The 18781-nt window shown below is 41.5% G+C and overlaps 1 protein-coding gene across 9 annotated transcripts in view; it reads right to left on the bottom strand.

The window, feature by feature from the left end:
- Window positions 1-18781, bottom strand: part of KLHL13 (kelch like family member 13) — an 86063-nt gene that overhangs the window by 31772 nt on the left and 35510 nt on the right. The window contains exon 1 of one of the 9 annotated variants that reach the window (XM_026110969.2): window positions 5083-5177. The exons of 7 other annotated variants lie outside the window; for them this stretch is intronic. In XM_026110969.2, coding sequence (XP_025966754.1) covers window positions 5083-5162 — 80 coding nt within the window. In that variant the 5' untranslated portion in view covers window positions 5163-5177. Of the gene's footprint in view, window positions 1-4476; window positions 4757-5082; window positions 5178-18781 lie in introns of those variants that run through there. One more of the 9 variants, XM_026110965.2, reaches the window with a different exon arrangement.

The raw sequence follows: 18781 nt of genomic DNA, 5'->3' as shown, positions 1-18781 counted from the left end.
CCTGTCAAATTCCCCAAAGCCCAGCAAAACAGTTTATTTGCTGAATATGACCAATGAAAATGGCAGAGACACATAGGGTGGTCTCAAGAAAGAAAACTGCATAGTACAGATGGTCTCTGATGAATTACTTGTTACGGCAGAAACACCTTTTCCCTGTTAAGTACACAACATTGTATAGCATAAATTTAAGTTCATTGTAGAGCAAATCAGAGATTGGGGAGAAGACACAAAAGCTTTAACTGATATAAGCAGCTAAAACTAACACCGATCACTCCCGAGTATTGAGAATTTCTTCAACTCTTCTACGTAGTAACTGATTTCCATTACAGTACAGCATTTCCTATCAGACAAATTTAAAAACACAGGACTCTGGACACACATACTTTGTTGCAAAGGCTTTAATGATAATGAATTTGTATCATCACACTTGTTTATTTCTCTTAACTTTAGCCAGTTATTTATGAAAACACATTCAAAGGATAGTTTCCATTTAAAGTATCAAAACGCTGTTCAACATAAAAAGCTAGACGACACGAAGGTTACAAACCAGTTATTCTGCATTAAGAATTTCTTAAATTTCACTTAGTTTTTTAAACACAGCATCCTGAGGATTGAAAACACCGAACACCTAGCTTTTCAGAAAGCAATCGTTCTCGCATGAAATCAGAATTATAGAAGTTCTCCTTATCCTCATTTCTATTTAGTGAACTCTTGAACTCTTTTTGGAAGGCATGATAGCACTCTAACATCCAGAGTTTCCACATACAGCTCTTCAGTCATGTTAACGGAAGATCTAAACAAATTTAGAAAACAGTATTAAGGACACGCTGCTTCTGGGAAGAAGTAAGAGAATTCCCCTTTCAGTTCGCAATGTGTTAGATGACATGATCGCTGCTCATTCAATAATTAGGACGCATATTCTGATATACTTTAAGCTGCACTTATATAATGAAATTCTGTGCTGTTCCCCACCCTCTCTAAAGCAGTGTTTCAATACTTCTAATTATGCCAGTCAGGGTTTTTTGTTTCTTTTTAAATGTGGCCACCAATGCCCACCTACAATTGCAAGGAACGCCGCGTTCCCAACACACCATTACTCGCTTTGTCCTTTCCTCTAGTTCACTTGCTCAACTAGGCCTGCCCCAAGTAGATATGCATATATGCATATATATATATATATATATATATATATATAAAAATACATATATAATTTCACTAGTGGAGCATACACTTGCTTCATAGCTGTTGCACTCATTTCTACAAAAGGAATCTATACCCTGAACTTCAATGACATACGTGCCATGAAAGAAAGTGTAAAATAACCTGATAAAGGCATGCGTGTGCATACACATCTGCAAATTGGCAGTTCAAGCACTACAGTCAGGCTGCGTTATACCTACGCCTGTTGTTCACACGCCAACGCTCCCATTGTAACGCTGCCTGTTCTTCCCCAGAAACCACCCCCGCGGCTCTCGCCCAACTGGTGGAAAAGCTCAAGCTGCTCTGGACCAGTTCCACCAGAGGCCAGGGGACATCTGCGTTTCCCTGCAAGGGACATTTCGCCCTCTGCGTAATGTGAAGAGTTACTCTTGCAGTTAAGGATATTCTGAAAATATCCGTGAATTGTACCTGTACCTCGGGGGGAACAACAGCACCAGCCGAGAAGCAGCGATTCACTGCTTCCCCTTTCCACGGCCTGGAAAGCAGTACTGGGACCAGTGAAAACAGCAGACTTCCCCCTAACAGAGCCATGTATTTCTCTACAAACTCATCAGCTCAGCTCAGAGAGGTGCTGGCTTTCACACGCTGCCTGGGTACAAACCCCGTCCAGCAGAAGACTCCCCTAAAAGAGCGCTTTGTCTTCCCGCGGCACCTTTGGAACCAAGCACAGACTTTAAAACCAGGAATTGCAGGTAAACTGATCCGGCTACAAGACTTACAGGACAATTAACCATTTTACAGTGGTACTTTGTACATGGGCGCCTGCTCCATCCACGAAGCCGGACGGCCACGTAACCGCAAGCCTCCGCTTTCCAATGTGGTGAAACTGTGGCAGAGTTCAGGTATCAGGTACACAAACCAAATAAACCGCTAATAAAATCGAGGGCACCTGACAATCGGTTTAACCCCTACCAAAGCTGCTTATAAACAGTAAGTAGGATGAAGCATTTAAAGTTAAGGTCAACTTTACCAGAAAAACTTGAAAAGTTTGCAATTCCACTTCACATAAAAAAAAATACTTTAAAATCACCCTACTATCACCAATATATTTTACGTTCCAAATTGCACTACAAGATTATAAAATACGATTTAGATGTCAAGTATTAAAGGGATTAAGGGTTCAATTATACATTTATATATTCTAGATCCAAAATGTTAAGTATAAAAATGTTGTAAATCTTAAGATCTGTAAATGCAAGAGTCCTATGGTCATATATTTGACATCAGTAGATGTTCCATTTCACATGTCACGTCCTCTTGAGTCTTACTTGAAACATAAGTCTTTTCTCAACATGTAGAGTACTACTGATGAAAGAAAACTTATAAATATCAGCGTTAAAAGCCCCTACATTTAGCAAGTTTAGTGTAATCTTTGCAATGAAAAAGAAAAAATGAATTCCATCGCCTATTTTCCTGGTCAACCTAAATCACAAGGCTGTTTTTAGCAGCTGATATATACTATCTAATCAAATAGGTGCCATCTTGTAATGTTTCTCATTCTTTATAATATGAGGTATGAATAATTTTAATGTTACATTTAAGAGTCCTGCTAACGTCAGGACTTATGCATCAGTGAAGAAATATATCTCTGTGAGCGTTGGGGTGCATTGTATCATGAGACAAAGATGATTAAGACTGCTGATCACAGTTTCCATGCTCCAGATAAGGGCAGCATCAGAGAGTTATGCACGATTACTAAACAAGACCACATACTTTTAGCACATTGAGATAATCAGCCGTATGATCTCCATAACAAATGCTGGAGCCTACACAGATTAGGTATTTAATGGCAATACATGAAGGAAGTGCTCAGTTTCAGCAGCAGATATATCAGATTAGTTTCTTCCTTGCATTTTATAAATCCTATAGCTTAAAAAACAAAACCAAAATCAGACAACACTCAAGTCGTTATTTCCCCGAAATCGCTTTCAAGTCCTCACAACTCTTTTTTCCATACTTTTTCTGTATTTAGTCATTTTAATAAACTCATAGCAACTAGCAATTTATTGGAAACAGCTGATTTTCTAATAGCCTTAAGCATGTTTGACACATCCAAAGGCAAAGCTGAAGAACTTCCATGCGAATCGGTGTTAAAACGGGAGGGCGGGTGGCACGGAGGCAGGTGAGCTGCCGAGCGCCAGCCCTTCTCCCCGAGAACAATAGTGACCACGCTCACGCCGGGCCCCTCGTGTTGTTTCAGCCCTGCTGATCAACACCATGACTCCTACCACACACGCAGATATTTACCGAACCTGTAAATACATACATGCATTTCTTACGGCACGTACCTACAGCAGAGGAAGCAAAAGCCTATCTACGAAAAGACAATATAAGCTTAAAAGTACAAATATCATAGCTATTCTGCTAGAATACTATTGGGAAGCAGTAGCTTCTATAATAATTTTCCAGAAACCATCCACAATGTTATATGTGTGTTTTTTAAAGCAACTCTTCCTCATTTTGAAAGAGCTGCTTCCTTAAACAAAGCCAGAAGCAAGCAGAGTAGCCTACTCTTAGTTTTATTTCAGAAAGAAAAAGCCACCTGTATATGCGAATACAAAGCTCACAGCAACAAAAGGTGAATATAAGCTTTACCAAGATTTGGCAAGACAGACAAAGGCATACTGTTTTCACGTGTATTGAAATACTCATTTATATTAAGCTTCTGGACATGGAAAACCTGAATAAGCTGGGGTTTTTTTCCAGATATTAATGATTTACATTTATGTTTTCAGCTTTTATTGTAACTCTTTAAAATATAAGGCATTACATTTGTATTAAGGCTAGGACTTTAAAGAACAGATCAGGAGCAAAGCAGGATTTTTTCTTTTTTTCTTAAGCACAAGAACTCACAGAAGCAGAAGTGCACTGCCGTACAGCAGGTGATCCCATGCTCGGCTGCAGGAGGAGGGAACGGCAGCACACACACTCCGAACAAAGCCTGCCTCAAAGCTTCAACTTCTCAATTCAAGATCAGCTCTACAAATTCACACCAACACGAAGTTTGCAAATGAACATTTCGGGTATTTTTACAAGCATGGCTTAATCTGCCCCATTTCTCTACGTTCCAACAAAGAGGGAAAGACTCGACACAACATCCACCATGAAACATCCAGGATAAAGTCTGAGGGTCCACACAGAAAAACAAGGTAAAATACTGAGTGCCAATGTCATTCAATAAACAACAGGGTATTTTGCCACAGGGTAGTCTCACGAAAGCAATCCCACCTTATTATCCTCATTTCTCTCACTTACATGTATGCTGGAGAAAGTGGCGATGACCTGGATGTTTTAAGCACAGGAACTGGGAATTTCCAGATAGCAGGAGAGCTCGTTTTCCATTTCAATGGCATGTTGTCACCACGGTACTACAATAACAGCAAACAGCGTTTCCATAACAGACTACCAACTAGGACTTCCATTCCACACGCTACCAGCACAGCAGCGGCTGCTGCGGAGCAGGAGGAAGCAATTCTGCCAGTGCCCTTAAACGGAGGCTTCCGAGCTGCAAAACAGGGCTGCAAGGCATCTCCTCTTAAATCCTGCTGTCCCCTAAAGCGAGATGATGATTCTATCGCTCTAACTCAACAATAGTGCCACCTCGTTCGGGAAGCGCTGACTGCAGTATATGGTTAAAAAAAAAAAAAAAAAAAAAAAAGACTGCACTGTGCACACCAGCACAATGCAGCTTTATTTAGGAAAAGCAGCTAATTTTTAAAAGACTCTTTCTGATGCTATTGTTCTGCCTTAGCAGGGACACTGCAGCACTGTACTATATTCTCTCCCTATTAACCTGGTTTCTGACCAATGGAAGCAGGAAAAAAAAAAGGAAGGGTTTCATACGAAAATGAAGCAACATACCTACTCAGAATACACTTGTCATCCTCTGAGCATTCTTCTTTTGAGCTGCAACAATACAAATGGGATATAAATCTCAGCATAGCCTTAGGCCACGGCTAATAGAGATCAGTGACTAAATTCAGCAGCCTGTTTTCCTCCTGTGCAAGCTCTGGCCAAACAATACAAGAATGCCATTATGGAAAAAGCCCATTGCAAAAATCAGTCCTTCTAATCCATAGCTAGGAAGACAAAATAAAGCATAAATCGCTGCAGGTTTCTGCATGCTCTTCTAACAGCTTCTGGTTCAGGATGCTCTCATTTTCCTATTCTCATTTCCAGGGAGGATGAGCAAGATCTCATGCATTTTACAACATGCTATGGGAACACAAATACCACTCTGGCTCCTGCAGCGGAGGAGCACGCTGCTAATAGCCGTCCTCGCAGGGACGCTATCAACAACCTAATCCCGAGCAGCTCCCCCCCGGCAGCTCCCAAACCGCCTGAACGGCGAGGAAGCAGCCGGTCACGCAGGTGTCCGTCAGGGACCACGCTGCTGCCCCGTGCCGCTCCGGGACCTCCCGGGGCAGGCGGAGGGGAGCTTGGATGACATGCTAATAAAAACGGGATGGAGAATTTAACAAGGTATCGTGCACCAGCAGCTAGGGTTTTTTGGGGGGGGGGGGGGGGGGGAGAGAGAGAAAATGCAGAGCTTCAGCTATGTTGACAACCCCCCTCACCAAAAAGCACCCTGATAACGTATTCCATCAGGAGAACAAAACAACATTTATGACACTTATTCTACAGATTTCAGAACGGTCTCACGACAATTTCTCTTTTCGCCAGGTTAGTTTAATCCTATCGCCACAAAGCCAACACCCTGTCACGCGGTGCTGAGCGGCACAGAGCAGAACCGGGAGCAGAATGGCTATAAATATTTTTTAAGCATTTTAACAGCATTTCGTGGCACTCTGATAGGTTTATCAAAATAGAGGTGAAACCTACACTATCAAGTTTATTTTGGGGATGAAATCACTAGGCAACACTTGCTGCTTCTGCAGCCTGTGATGATTATAGGAAGTGTTCCCCCAAAAATAGTTTTGGGGTTTTAAAGCTGTTATCATAACCGCAGGTAATGAACTAAAATAATCCAGGATGATCCTACCTCGGGACTAACCCAAAAGCAGATACACCTATTTGACAAGCAGCCGAAAAGCTCTCTCCCAGCACTTCGAATAAGTTTACACTATGTGTTAGCTGTATTAATACTGGCAAAAAATTTCATAGAAACTACTACTTGAAGGATGTTACACAGATATTTGCTGCATAGGGCAACAAAACCTGTATATGCTATAAACACTGAGAAACGCTAGTCCTGCAAATAGCAAGTATGCATTTTTAGCGTAAACAAGGATTCTTTCTTTTGGTAAAAGCACCTGTGCATTGACATGCTAACGGGAAAGCTGGCTCTCTGCACATATGGCAAAGAGTGCATGCAGTCTCGTACTCACACGTGTAGCCAGACTACTAGATCATGCCCTATCTGCATCGAAGGCCTGCAAGTTAAGTTCAAAGAGAAGCTAGATAGCAAGTATTAAAACCACAAAGGAAAAAAAAAAAAACAAGTTTTGAATTAGTATACCCAATTTTGTTTTTACATTTACCATTATACAGACAGCATCTTAAAATACAATGCGTAAGTGCTGCTACTCCCTCATGCAAAGTGCCCAGCCAGTGAAACCAACTAGTAAGTGTTTTAAGCCGTCTGCCTACGCCTGCTCTGCCCAGCCCAAGGAGCTGATTACGGATTTTATTAGCTGCAGCAATGCTCATATAAAAGCAAGGTGCCAAGGACACTCAAGGCGCAACTTTTTGGAAAATAACTCTTGCAATATCCTCTATATCTGTCTTTTGAGCAGAGAAGAAAAAAGCAAGGTTAAGCAATCCGGGCATTCCCAGCCACTGACTTGGTATTTAAGTCGACGAACATACACCCAGGGAGCAGAAGTCCCTTGTCATTTCTGACCCCAGTGAGATCATTCGGTGCAGAGGGCGACATGAGCGCTCGGACACCTACTCTCCTCTGGCTGCTGCTGTTCTTGCTTATTTTTCCACTTAATTTACAAGCAACCTAATCAAAACCTTTACAGTAAGACTAAAAAGCAGCACACCAGCACGCTCATTAGGCCAGAGTTTAACGACCAAAGAGCTTTACAACAGTAAACTTAATGTTTTTAAAGGGCATGAATGCCAAGCACTACCCAACTTCATCTCCTCCCGATGCTAAGCACGCTACCGGCGCAAGCAGTCAATCAAAACCACGGCACGGGGGAAGCAGCGCTGCCAGGTACTCCAAAAATAACCCCAGGCTTTTGACTTGCAAAAGAACGAACCATGTGAGGGATGAATCACCTATCTGCACCCAGGTGGGCAACCAAATCAAGTACAACTGTTTCTTCTTGACAGTCACGAATTGGTTGCATATTCCCAGAGAAAAGACTGCCAAAAATATCATATGCTTTACATAAAGTACTCTTACGATAACAAAAAATCTTAGTATACTATTCAATTCTTTTAATGGAGACTAAGATAATGGTTTAGTCATACGTTTAATAATACACAAAAATAACCCATCTGATCTCCGGGACTATATTACGCCCACTCGGTATATGGTATTTTCTTACCTGGCATTTCAACGTGTTGCCCTTAGTCCCCAGCTTGACCGGTACCCAAGGCCAACAGCAGCATTGCAGCTCCGGGCAGAGCCCTCCTTGCAGGGGAAACAGTTGTTTTTAGGCAAGTGCTGTAGACACACACATTTCCAGCACTGATCTGGAGATCTGCTTTTCTCCAGCAGCCAGGAGTTGAAAGGCCCACGGTAACGGCACTGATTACAGGAGAGAAGATGCTGGGGCCACCGCACTGCTGAAGTTGGTCATCTTCCATATTTTTCCTCACACACAGGTTCATTTTCAAGATTATAAGCAAGTTATAAAAGCTAGATGCTTGTAATTGTATTGTACTCGTTACCTGAATCTCTCACACGGCTCTCACTCTGTATACAAAGGAGAAGGGGAAGCGTTTCATTTGGGGTGCTCGTTCCCATGCTCACGTCTCCAAAGCTGCACCGAGCAGACTGCCACCACGGCAAATAACCAACCTCACACCATCCACTTCTGCAGAAAACTCCTCCGTAAAGTCATGGAGCAGGTGGCATAAGAGGCAGGGAAAGCAAGAACGAACGGAGGGCGGGCAGGATCCCAAGCTGCTGTTTCAGAGACCTCAACACTCAACGAGGCCAGAAATGGCCACGACCACGGCCGCACACCAGCGCGGGTCTCATCCCCCAAACATGTACCAGAGCGCCTAACAGAGTGAGACATTTCTTATCGCCCTCCCACCACCCTCGATGTCCTTCCTCACTGCTGACCAACGAGCGAGATTTGGCCCCAAACAAGAGGAGCGGGCGGGCAGCAAGGAGCGAACCGCACGCAGGCAACGGCGGCAGTGCCTGCAAGCGGGCCGCTCGCCGGCCACCACAGCCCTTCCTTCTGCAACTCTGCAGTCCTCTGCAGAGGACTGCAATCAAAACCGTTTCCCTTGTGATTCCTTCCTTTTTCTTGCAACATCCTTTTTTTTTCCCTTCGTGCAATTTAATGCTTTCAGCTGCTACCACGTTTTGCACGTACCGATTGCCAACACATATGCTTTTGCTGCCTTTTACCAAAAAGCACTGCGTTATAAAACTCAAATTCTTCTCGTACAAAAACACAAGCATACTGTGCTGTGTCACATGTGTTTCCAACAAATAACTTCTGAACCATCTCTAAATCTCCCATAAGATGCCCCTTCGGGGGCTTTCAAAGAAGAACAAGTCACAGGGAGAAAGATGCATCTGAACATAGCGGCAATGCAAGAAGATCCTTGTCGGAAAATATTATCCTTAGCCTTGGAATGCCACATGAATTTTATAGAAAATTAAGCATCGTAAAAGTTATCTTCTAGACATGCCACTGAATTTCCAATCTTTAAACAGTTAAAAGGCAAAAACGTTTGCCCAGTCCACTGCTCAGCTATGGCTATGAAATTGCTGCTCTGCTTTAACAGGCGTTTTAACTCCCTGCTTTTATTCATTTACTAAGTCTCTGCAGAACGGAAAGCACTAGGTGGAAAGCGTTAGGCGATAGGGAAACTTTCTCAAAGCCCTGCAAACCCTTCGCAGCGTGACCTGAACCCTACCTGCACCTCCACAACCCCGCGCGTCTTCCAGCCTGGCATAAGGAGGCATGCCGAAAGCTGCAGCGACTGTGACGCACACCTCCCAATTTCACCCAGAAACGCAGACAACAGAAAGGTCTAAATATTTACTGAGTCATGAAAATGATATTTTCTAATTAAGCTACTTTCTACTGAAAAAGCATTTCTTAATATAAGAAAAAGTGTCAGACTATGACAGACAAAAATAGGCTAAAATGCTGCTGTTGGTTAGTATCTGTAAACACCTTCGGACTTTTGAGATTTCCTCTCAACATCTACATTCTAAAAATCGGTGGATTTAAAGCCATTTTTCCATTTAAAAAAAAACTGTTATATGATATTAGCTCTAACAAAACACTTGCTTCAAACTGAGGGCAGAAACTCAGTTAAACAGCGGAAGAAATTTTTCTGGTCTTTTGTGTAACTTGAAACTACCAATGTGCTGAACTGTTGTGTAGTACTACACATTTTAATACAGAAGAAAATTAAACAAAACCTCCAAAAAAATCTGATAAAACATTCCAGAAGACATGGAGCCCAAATGCAATAGCCATTTGGAAAATCAGCTTTCTAAATGTGATTCTCAAAGCACAGGCCTAGAAACAGAATAAAGGCAAATAAGGATGCGTAACACTTCTCTGCAGGCCTCCTAAAAATTTACGGTGTGTTTAATTGACTTTCCTTATTCACCTCCCTGTTCCCCTTCACACTGATGCTTCTCATGCCTTCACCCCTGGCTTTTCAATCTATTAAACTGCGGCTGTCCTGATTACTGGAAAAAAACAACTAAAAGATGGAGCCTCCTGTACTGCCCTATATGCAAGCCAGCTAATTAATACAACACAAAAAATACAAATTAATACAAAAAATATTAGTAGCAAATCTCATATGAAGGTAAAGCAAATCCTTGACTGAAAAAGAGAGTGCAGATGAGACCAGTGGAGTTATGCCTGCAGTCTCCTTACCATGACACTGAAACATTCCCCAAATATTAAAACTTTACAGAAAAAGCAGCAACATGCATCTGGCAACGCTTTTCCTGAAGCTACAACTTTTCTAGAAGCCTCAGAGATCTGTCTTACAAGGAAATAGTCTTTCAATTAGATTTGTTTAAACAAAGAAATAGGCATTAATATAGCTGAAGACAGAATTATGCATGTGCTTTGACTTACTATCTACTATGTTGTCTCAAAGAATTTTTTACAAGTGTGGAGGAGGGACCTCAGACACCAGATATATATTGCAGCATCTTTTTGAAGCAGTGGCATGGCAGACAGGAAGATGCACCAGGTTTCATCAATGGCAGAGAGATGCCTAAAAAAAGTTATTCTCAAGCTTAATTAATTCCTTTAAACTGGGCCAACGACTCATGAAAGCATGAGGAATAGTCACAGAGAGAAAAGCACAAAAAAGTAGATAAACTAGGTTTGTGGCCAACCCCTCCCACTGTCTACATGCCATAAACGGTGCAAGTTCCGGTCTCTGTTGCAATATACGTAGGGCTACTTCTAAAACTGGAAGAAAAACCACCAAGTCTTTAAATATTGAGTGAAGCAGCCAGGCTTCCATTCAGGGCATGTACCACGTGCTTAACAGAAAGTCCTGCAGCTTGCCACCCACCCACTCAGCGTTTTTTCCTACAAAAAAACAGGAACTTGCTGCAGTAATGCTTTAGAATGCATCATTTCGGAGAAAAATATTGTTTTATATATATATATATATATATGCATACTATATACATACACACATAATATACACTCACTATATATAAATATATATACATAATATATAATGAATATATAATGAAGTGTGTAACTCGATATCTGACAACGCCATTTCCCCTTCCTTCAACACCTCAGTTGGAAAGAAAGATCTGAAGTCTCATGTGATTTTCATCCTACCAAAACACATATTCCTCAACAAACCAGACAGGTAGCAGCAGCTGCCCGACCGAGACGTCATCGCATCGAGCACAGAGTTTCTCCATCACCCAGCAAGAACGAGCCCAGCTGCATAAACATATTCCTCAAAAATCCACAACCCTGCTCCTTGCAATTATCATCCATTAGCAAGAAAAATAGCTTGAAAGCCTATGAAGTTTCTGACACTAATCAGCAACACTAAACGGTAAACAAATTTATTTCCTATCAGGTCACAGAGATAACATTGTCAAACAGACAAACAAACAAGGTAAATCTAAAGTCAGCTTCCCAGAAACTCAGCAGAAAAGGGACACTTACAAGAAATGAGAAGAACCACTAATCTGGATAGTGTTTGCAGTCTTTACTCTGGGAACATTCAGTAAGCTTACTTTAGTAAAATAACAAATTATGTGTATTTTGTAACTATGCAGTGTCAGAAATGTCAAACACATTCCTAAGTGTGTATTTCATGAAAGTACTTTTTATTTTGCTCCCCTTGTGGATGCCCTGCATCTTCTCATCGAGCAAATGAGAGCAAAGCCCTCTAAACTGGAGGTAAGATCTCTAGCAGGAGATCACTTCCAAGAGCTGAGATGCTCTGTTAACTGCAGGCTACAAGTCATGACACTGGTAACACCAAAACCTCAGCTCTGCTTGGTTGAACTACTACCTACAGAGAAGGCAGTAGGTAAAATAAGTTCTTAAAACCAAAGCAAGTTAATGAACGTTTCCAACTTCTGATCTAAGCCTGTGCACTCTACTGATGACATACAGCTAAAAAGAAATGCTTCTGAATTAATGTTGACTTATTCGAAGTACTGAGCTTATCTTGCCGGGTCACTGCATACCCATTTTTAACAAAATCCCATAGAAATCTGAACGCATAGTCACAGCAGTTAGACTGATCCTGTGTAAAACAATTGGTCTGAAGCAACAGTTACTTTAATTAGATCAATCTGTGAACTACAAAATCTATAAACATCTTCTCCACAGCTGTTATCATCTGTGGTCTGCACAACTCCATTTAGTAAAGCACGCCTAGACACATTCACACGTCAGACCCACATGATGCAAATATATCAGGCAGTTTAGTAACTAAAAGGAAGCCAGGAGTGAGCTCCAGTCACTAACAGCTTCAGCATTTCCTGCACAATACATTGCAAATTGCAAATGAACAATACCGTGTTTATTAACATATTTGGAAAATATTCTCAAAATAGCAGTTTCTAGGCTTTTTTTGCATTATTTACATGGAATCTGTTAGTCATTTTGCATTCCCTAAGCCTTATTATTGTCTTTACCCATTGGGGTGAGCTTTTGCTGCTGCATGTGCACACGAAGCATTCCCTCCTCAAAGGGGCAGGCAGGGGGAGGCAAGAACGAAGTCCATTAAGCCACTACAGACACACACAGCAACAACAGCAATCTGTTTTTTTCAAAGACAAAGATGAACTTTTTGTGAACACAGGAATTCCCACTGCGTTGTCACTGGTGGATCCCGTCTGCTAACCCACAACCTACATCACCTGCAAGGAGGGCAGGCTGAAGGCATCATCTGAAGGCCAAAGCCCCTCGGGCAAGACCAAAGGTTGCAGAGATTGCAAAGGTTTCGAGGAAGATGCTGGTGCTCAAGGCCAGCTTGTCGGAAATCCTGATGTGCAATTTGTAGGCCAAGGAACAGCGGGGACACTTCTTCTAGGAGACTTGAAGCTACTATACCAGACTGCATAGTCATTTCACTGCTGCTCGCTGCATCACTTTAAGGAGCCACAAAAGACACAATATTAAAAGAGATTCCATCAATTTAATTATTTGCCATTAGCTAGCCTGAAGTATAAATTAGGTATAGATTTTATTGAACTGGCAACTCATTGTTAAAAGTTCAGCTTGTCTTCATAAACAAGGGTGTAAGGAAAGGCTTACATAGCAAAACGCTACGTTTCAAATTTATCACTGATACTAGCATTTCCCATATTCACCACTGCCAACCCCCCCCCCCACAAGCTATAGCTTCTATACACTAGAAAAGAGATGAAGCCTTCAGATCATTCCAGCTAAACAGCTGAAATGGGCCACATGAGACAAAGGGATATTGTACTAAAACCCCAGGCTTTAAATTGCCTCCTTTCAATTTCCTTGCCTATAAGCCTGAGGCGATCACAAATCAGCTCCTCCTGTTTGACCAAGGTAGGTGCAGTCCAAAGACTCCTACCGGAAAGCCAGCACGGGCGGGGGAGCCTCCCGAGCTTATTTTCTCAGGATCCTCCCTTCCTCAGCAGATTACACTAGTGATAACCTCTACATTACCTGTTTCCAAATGGAAAGCAAAACGGAGCAACCTAGTTTGCACTTGTGCTGCTGCTTTGCTGTTCTCAACAGCAGCAGGGAGAAATTGAGAGTGGTTAGTTTTCACGGGTTTTTTCACTTGGGGAGAGCCAGGAGCAAAGTCGCAGAAAAATGTGTTTGCAGCTCAAGGAAGATTTACACCTCAGCCATATCTGGAACAATCTCCAGTCTTAAAGGCACTGAACAGCTTTAGTTGCAAAGCTTGGCTTCTACAGAATTGGACACTGCCTATTCAAAAGATATCTGATCATCTATAGCAAAATGAGGATTTCTGCTAATTCCACGGTCAAGTTAACAGAGGACTCGAAAGCCACAGCCTTTAACATCTGATCTGACGGGGCAGGAGGGTCAATGAGTATGTTCATGCCACAGAATTAGCACAACTTTAGTAATTTATTATGAACTTATTTTTAAAAGCTGCATGAAGAAGATTTTCAAAATGTAATCCTTGCATACAATTAGATTTTTCTAGGAAATAAAAAAAAGTAAGAATGATCACAAAAATGACTGCTTCAGATTAAACAGTTCAATGTGTTTGAAATATACTATTATATTCTATTTCTAATTCATCAGATGCCAGCAGTGCTGCATAATAGTTAAATCACAAAAAGAGAATTATTAACTGCACTCTCCCCTAGTATCTACGTGGATATAAACTTAAAGAAATCTGTGCAAAGTTTCTAAAGATGAAGGTTACTAAGTATTTTACTCGAGCTTTTTACAGTAGACAAATGTACCAGCCATGAATTCACTTCCAAAGGCAGATTTAAAGTGACAGTTTTAGGATACTCACTTAGCAGACTGGAACAAGTTTGCAGTTATACATCCCTATATAGTGACAACAGCAACTATCCAGATAATTTAGGATCAACTCAGGGCACGTTGTTTTGCATGAAGAAAACTGTACGTAGCAAGAAAAGTCTGAGCACAAGGCTGTTTTTAGAAAGACTCACAGCAGAATGATAATCTGACATTTGGAGTCACAAAATCATGAAGTGTTCAAACCAAAGAGCTTAGACTCTCCTGATTATAAACCATTATGGAATACAAGTTTCAGGAATATTTTAAATCACATTTAGGTTCGCTAAGGACGCCACAATGAACTTCAATGTTTTAAAACACGAAAGATAGCTTGGTGCTTTCAAACATTTCCATGTAGCAGTTTATAGGGTTCCCACTGATGAGCCATTTTACCGCACTACTGTACGGGCTAGGCGAAGCTCTCTACGGCTTCATAGATGGTGTTGCACATCAGACCACAGCACTTCATCCTGACGAACCGCCCTGCCGCAGCACGCACGCACCTGGAAGCCTCTGCCACGGCTTGAGGAGGAGAGAGCTGCACCGCGGTGGGTCGAGGGACACAGAAGCTGGAGGACGGGTACCGGGAGCGGTGCTGTAACACCACTTCCCTTCCACCTGCCGTCGTAGGACGTAAGTCAGCAAAAGAAATAGCCAACAATTCTGCAAACGCTGTTAGATTTTTATGCAAAATGGTCACATCTCATCTGTGCTACTCTAGTGAAGCTCAGCAGGCTCAGGAAAGACTGCATTAGCAGGGAGGGGAAAGAAAATAAATAAATAAATAAATAGACGAGCATAGTGCAGAGGTCCTTGGGGTGACATGGCATCACACAGCTATGATGTGCGAAAGGGCTCTACCAAAGTGAGCCATCACTAACCAAGAAATATTTTAATTTCTTCTGTAGCTGCAGCCATCTACATTTCTACAGCTGAAAACTTTCTCGGATTGAACACACAGCATACCAAACTCTCATAACTGAGTTGAGACAGGCTTTTCTTTGATATATAGTTTGAAGTAACTCAAACTCAAAACTGCTGTAATTCAGGTGTTTGTCTGCCAGAGGGAGCTGAAGGAAAGAGAAAAAACTCCCATATATTTAAATACTTCAAGTTTTCTGTCCTACACCAATTCATTTAACTATTCAGCAAAATCAGGTTTTACTGCAAAATCACCACACATAAGCCTTCCCCCCACCAAACTGCTGTTTCACCCCTGCACAAGGGTCTCAACCAACAGCTCTAGAGTCAACTCCAACCCCACCACTGTGAAACTGAACACTTGGACTTAAAAGTTATCTAAAAATTTGTAGTTGATTGAGCAAGAAATATTGGGAAAAATTTTAGTATTATTTCTTCCTACACTTTGTTCCTCTTCAAACTAAATAACCCTAATTGTTTTCCTTTTCCACTGTAAAAAGTTCTTAGCTCTCCAGTCACTTTCATTGCTTTCTTCTACACTGCTGACAACCGGTTCCTGGATATCTTCAAGGGTGGTGCTCAGAAACAGACACAGCACGCCACGTGGGGCCTTCCAAAACCCAGCACAACACACAAACTACTTCAAGCTGATGTAGGACAGATCTGTCGCTGGCTATGCAGTGCCTGAAACTCCCAAATGCAGTATCTACCTCCCAAGCCAAGACCCAGTCCGTGTCTCAGATCTTCCCTGAAGAACTGCTGCTCAACCTTTCCTTTCCCAGTTTTGAGTCCCCTCTCCTCAGCCACTCCATCAATACGCCCTGTCTCAAAATGGAAGCAATTCCTCCTTTCGGGATACACTTAACTGCTTTTTGATCCACCCTCTATCTAGTCCAGCAATAGGCTTCTCTAGCTTCTTATGAAAGTGTTGGCGAGATGGTATCTAATGCCATATTACAGTTATTACATCAGCTTCTTTCCTTCTGATGAATTGCAAAACTCTGCAAAGGCCAAGTTTCCAGTTTGCCGCAACAATATCACACTGAAAACTGATTTTCATTTCAGTGCTTATTGGTCTTTTTTGCACGCACTTTCTACTTACTGCTTCAAAAAACTGTTAGGAATACACCTATAAATCTGCATGTAGGTGGAGTTGCTATGGCATAAAGCTTTAATTTATACTGTATTAATGGTTTATTTTTGCATAGCACCAGCTAACATGGAGAGCTTAAAGCAGGCTGAAGTTGGTCTCATTTTGCAGATTAAAGGCAAAATGTCTAAACTTGTTCATGGGAAAAAAGATTCTGTAAAGCAGCTCGGGAAAAAAATTCCACTCTACACATGATGGACAGTCCTTTCTCTCCAACCTGTGATTCAGTTAAACTACTTCCAACTTCAAAAATTTTAGCCATAAAAGCCAACATGAACCCCACCAGAGCTTTTGCATTTTGAAAAAAACAGCAGAATGTGTGCATCTTTAAATAACTGCTTTAAATTTAAAGCACTAAACTGATCAGATTTCCCTCAGATCAAAATTTGAGCTTTTAAAAATAAGCTTAGCAGTATCCTGAGTATTTCTTGCACTTGAAACAGTTTTAGGAAATTCAGTTATGCCACCTTCTGGTATGCAGAAGAACTGCTCTACCAGACAAATCCTCAATTTTCACAAATTTCCATTTTAAATGGGAAAAAACCACCATACGCAGAAGATTCACTTAAATAGGACAGAGATGCAAAATATGACTGAGGCTTTTTTTGGTTGGTTGGTTTTTCCTCGTGTCAATAGCTTTGTACATTAGCTTGTAGGAGCTGGCACCCAGCCTCAGAGCGCCTGGGGCTGTGCCACCTCCCGTCACACGGAGCATGTTCCCCTGCCTTACCTGCTGTGCGGTACGAGCTGCTCTGCTCTTCGCCCCATCTCAACAGCCATACAAGTGACTCGGAGAAGGTACGGAAGGGTGAAAAGGATGAGCAAGCATATTTCTGTACGAGGAACAACTTGTTGACTAGACTTAACAACGCAGAAGAGAGATAACCGAGAATACATACATTAATGGTGCATAATGTCACAAAAAGCATGGCAAAGGTGAACAAGGAGTACTCATTCACCACATCTCCAACACAATAAATAGGGAGTATCAAATCAAGCTAGTCAGGAAAAAAAAGAAAAAAAAGAAAAAAGCAAGCAGCAGAGATGTTTCTTCACAGAGCACGTGCTTCGGCTATCAAGTTATCAGCTTTCCAGTAGCAATTTCCTATTACAACAACACATATGGATTCAAAGCAGCAGCTGTACAAAGTAATAAAAAAATCCATCCAGAGCTATAAACAGGGCAACATCCATCACTGGTCTAGAAGGTCCCTGAGCATAAGCAGCCACAGGCTGGGAGATGATACTGTGGAAGTCTCATCACGTATTTGTCCTGTTCTCGTGCTCTTCCCTGAACACTCACTATTGGCCATAGTCAGAGACTCGATACGGGACTGGACAGACCTCACCTGAACCAGGACAGAATCCTTGTGAGACCTGCAGATGCCCTATAAAACACGTAAATACATAAATGTTTTGGACTAACAAGTAGGTCCAACAGAGTTACCATACAAGGCCAGCAAACAAACTTCTTTACCTTATCTCCCACCAAAGCATCGTTAATACTGCAGTAGGACAAATACACTGAGCTGCAAGGTATAAACGCCTTTCCTTCTCTGCATTGCATCTGGAACTACGCAAAATGATCTGTGCTGTTAAGCACATGATGAAGAATGAAGTTAAGCCAGGAATGTTACAAGAACTTTGATTGTTTCCAAGTTTCTGCAGAAACTAAGCTTTCATTGTAAAATTGTTTCTAGATTTCACAGTTCCACATGCAACTTTTCAGACAGAAAAAGCAGAGCATCTTTAGAAAAGGGAAAGGTATGAAAACAGGTAAGAAATTATGTTGACAAAAGCATGCAGATAACCGACTCCAACATTTTTCAGCTCTGATGCTCAACCATTGCTCACAAGACACATCCACAAATTCTCCAATTTTAGTCACTCTTTTCCCCACAAATTAGTTACTTGGGCCATAGTTTACCATTGTAAGTTTGAACTAGACAAGTTTAACCACATGAGTTTAAAATGTAATCATGCCCAGATACTTGCAGACAGGTAACAATCAACAGACACAGCTGAAATATGAGAATGTCTATGAGCATCCCCATTTGCTCATCACACTTCCCAATAAGCCTTTGTATACTGTCAGTTACATATTCAGCTCTTAGCAGTGTATGTTTTATTGTATAATCATTTTCTGAATCTCTAAACAAAGCAAAGCTTATGTTAAGCAAAACTTTGCTCTAACATGTTCTTACTATTAAGGTTTTTCACTAATTCTTAAGTTCAGCATTTTGGTTTCTGGAGATACTGTGATTACTATTTTGCCTACACAAGGCAGAACGATCGCAACATGAGAAGGGTATACACACATGATGAG

The sequence above is a fragment of the Dromaius novaehollandiae genome, chromosome 11 (genome assembly GCF_036370855.1).
Source record: "Dromaius novaehollandiae isolate bDroNov1 chromosome 11, bDroNov1.hap1, whole genome shotgun sequence".
Taxonomy (NCBI): domain Eukaryota; kingdom Metazoa; phylum Chordata; class Aves; order Casuariiformes; family Dromaiidae; genus Dromaius; species Dromaius novaehollandiae.
This window is presented reverse-complemented; position numbering and strand designations above follow the sequence as displayed.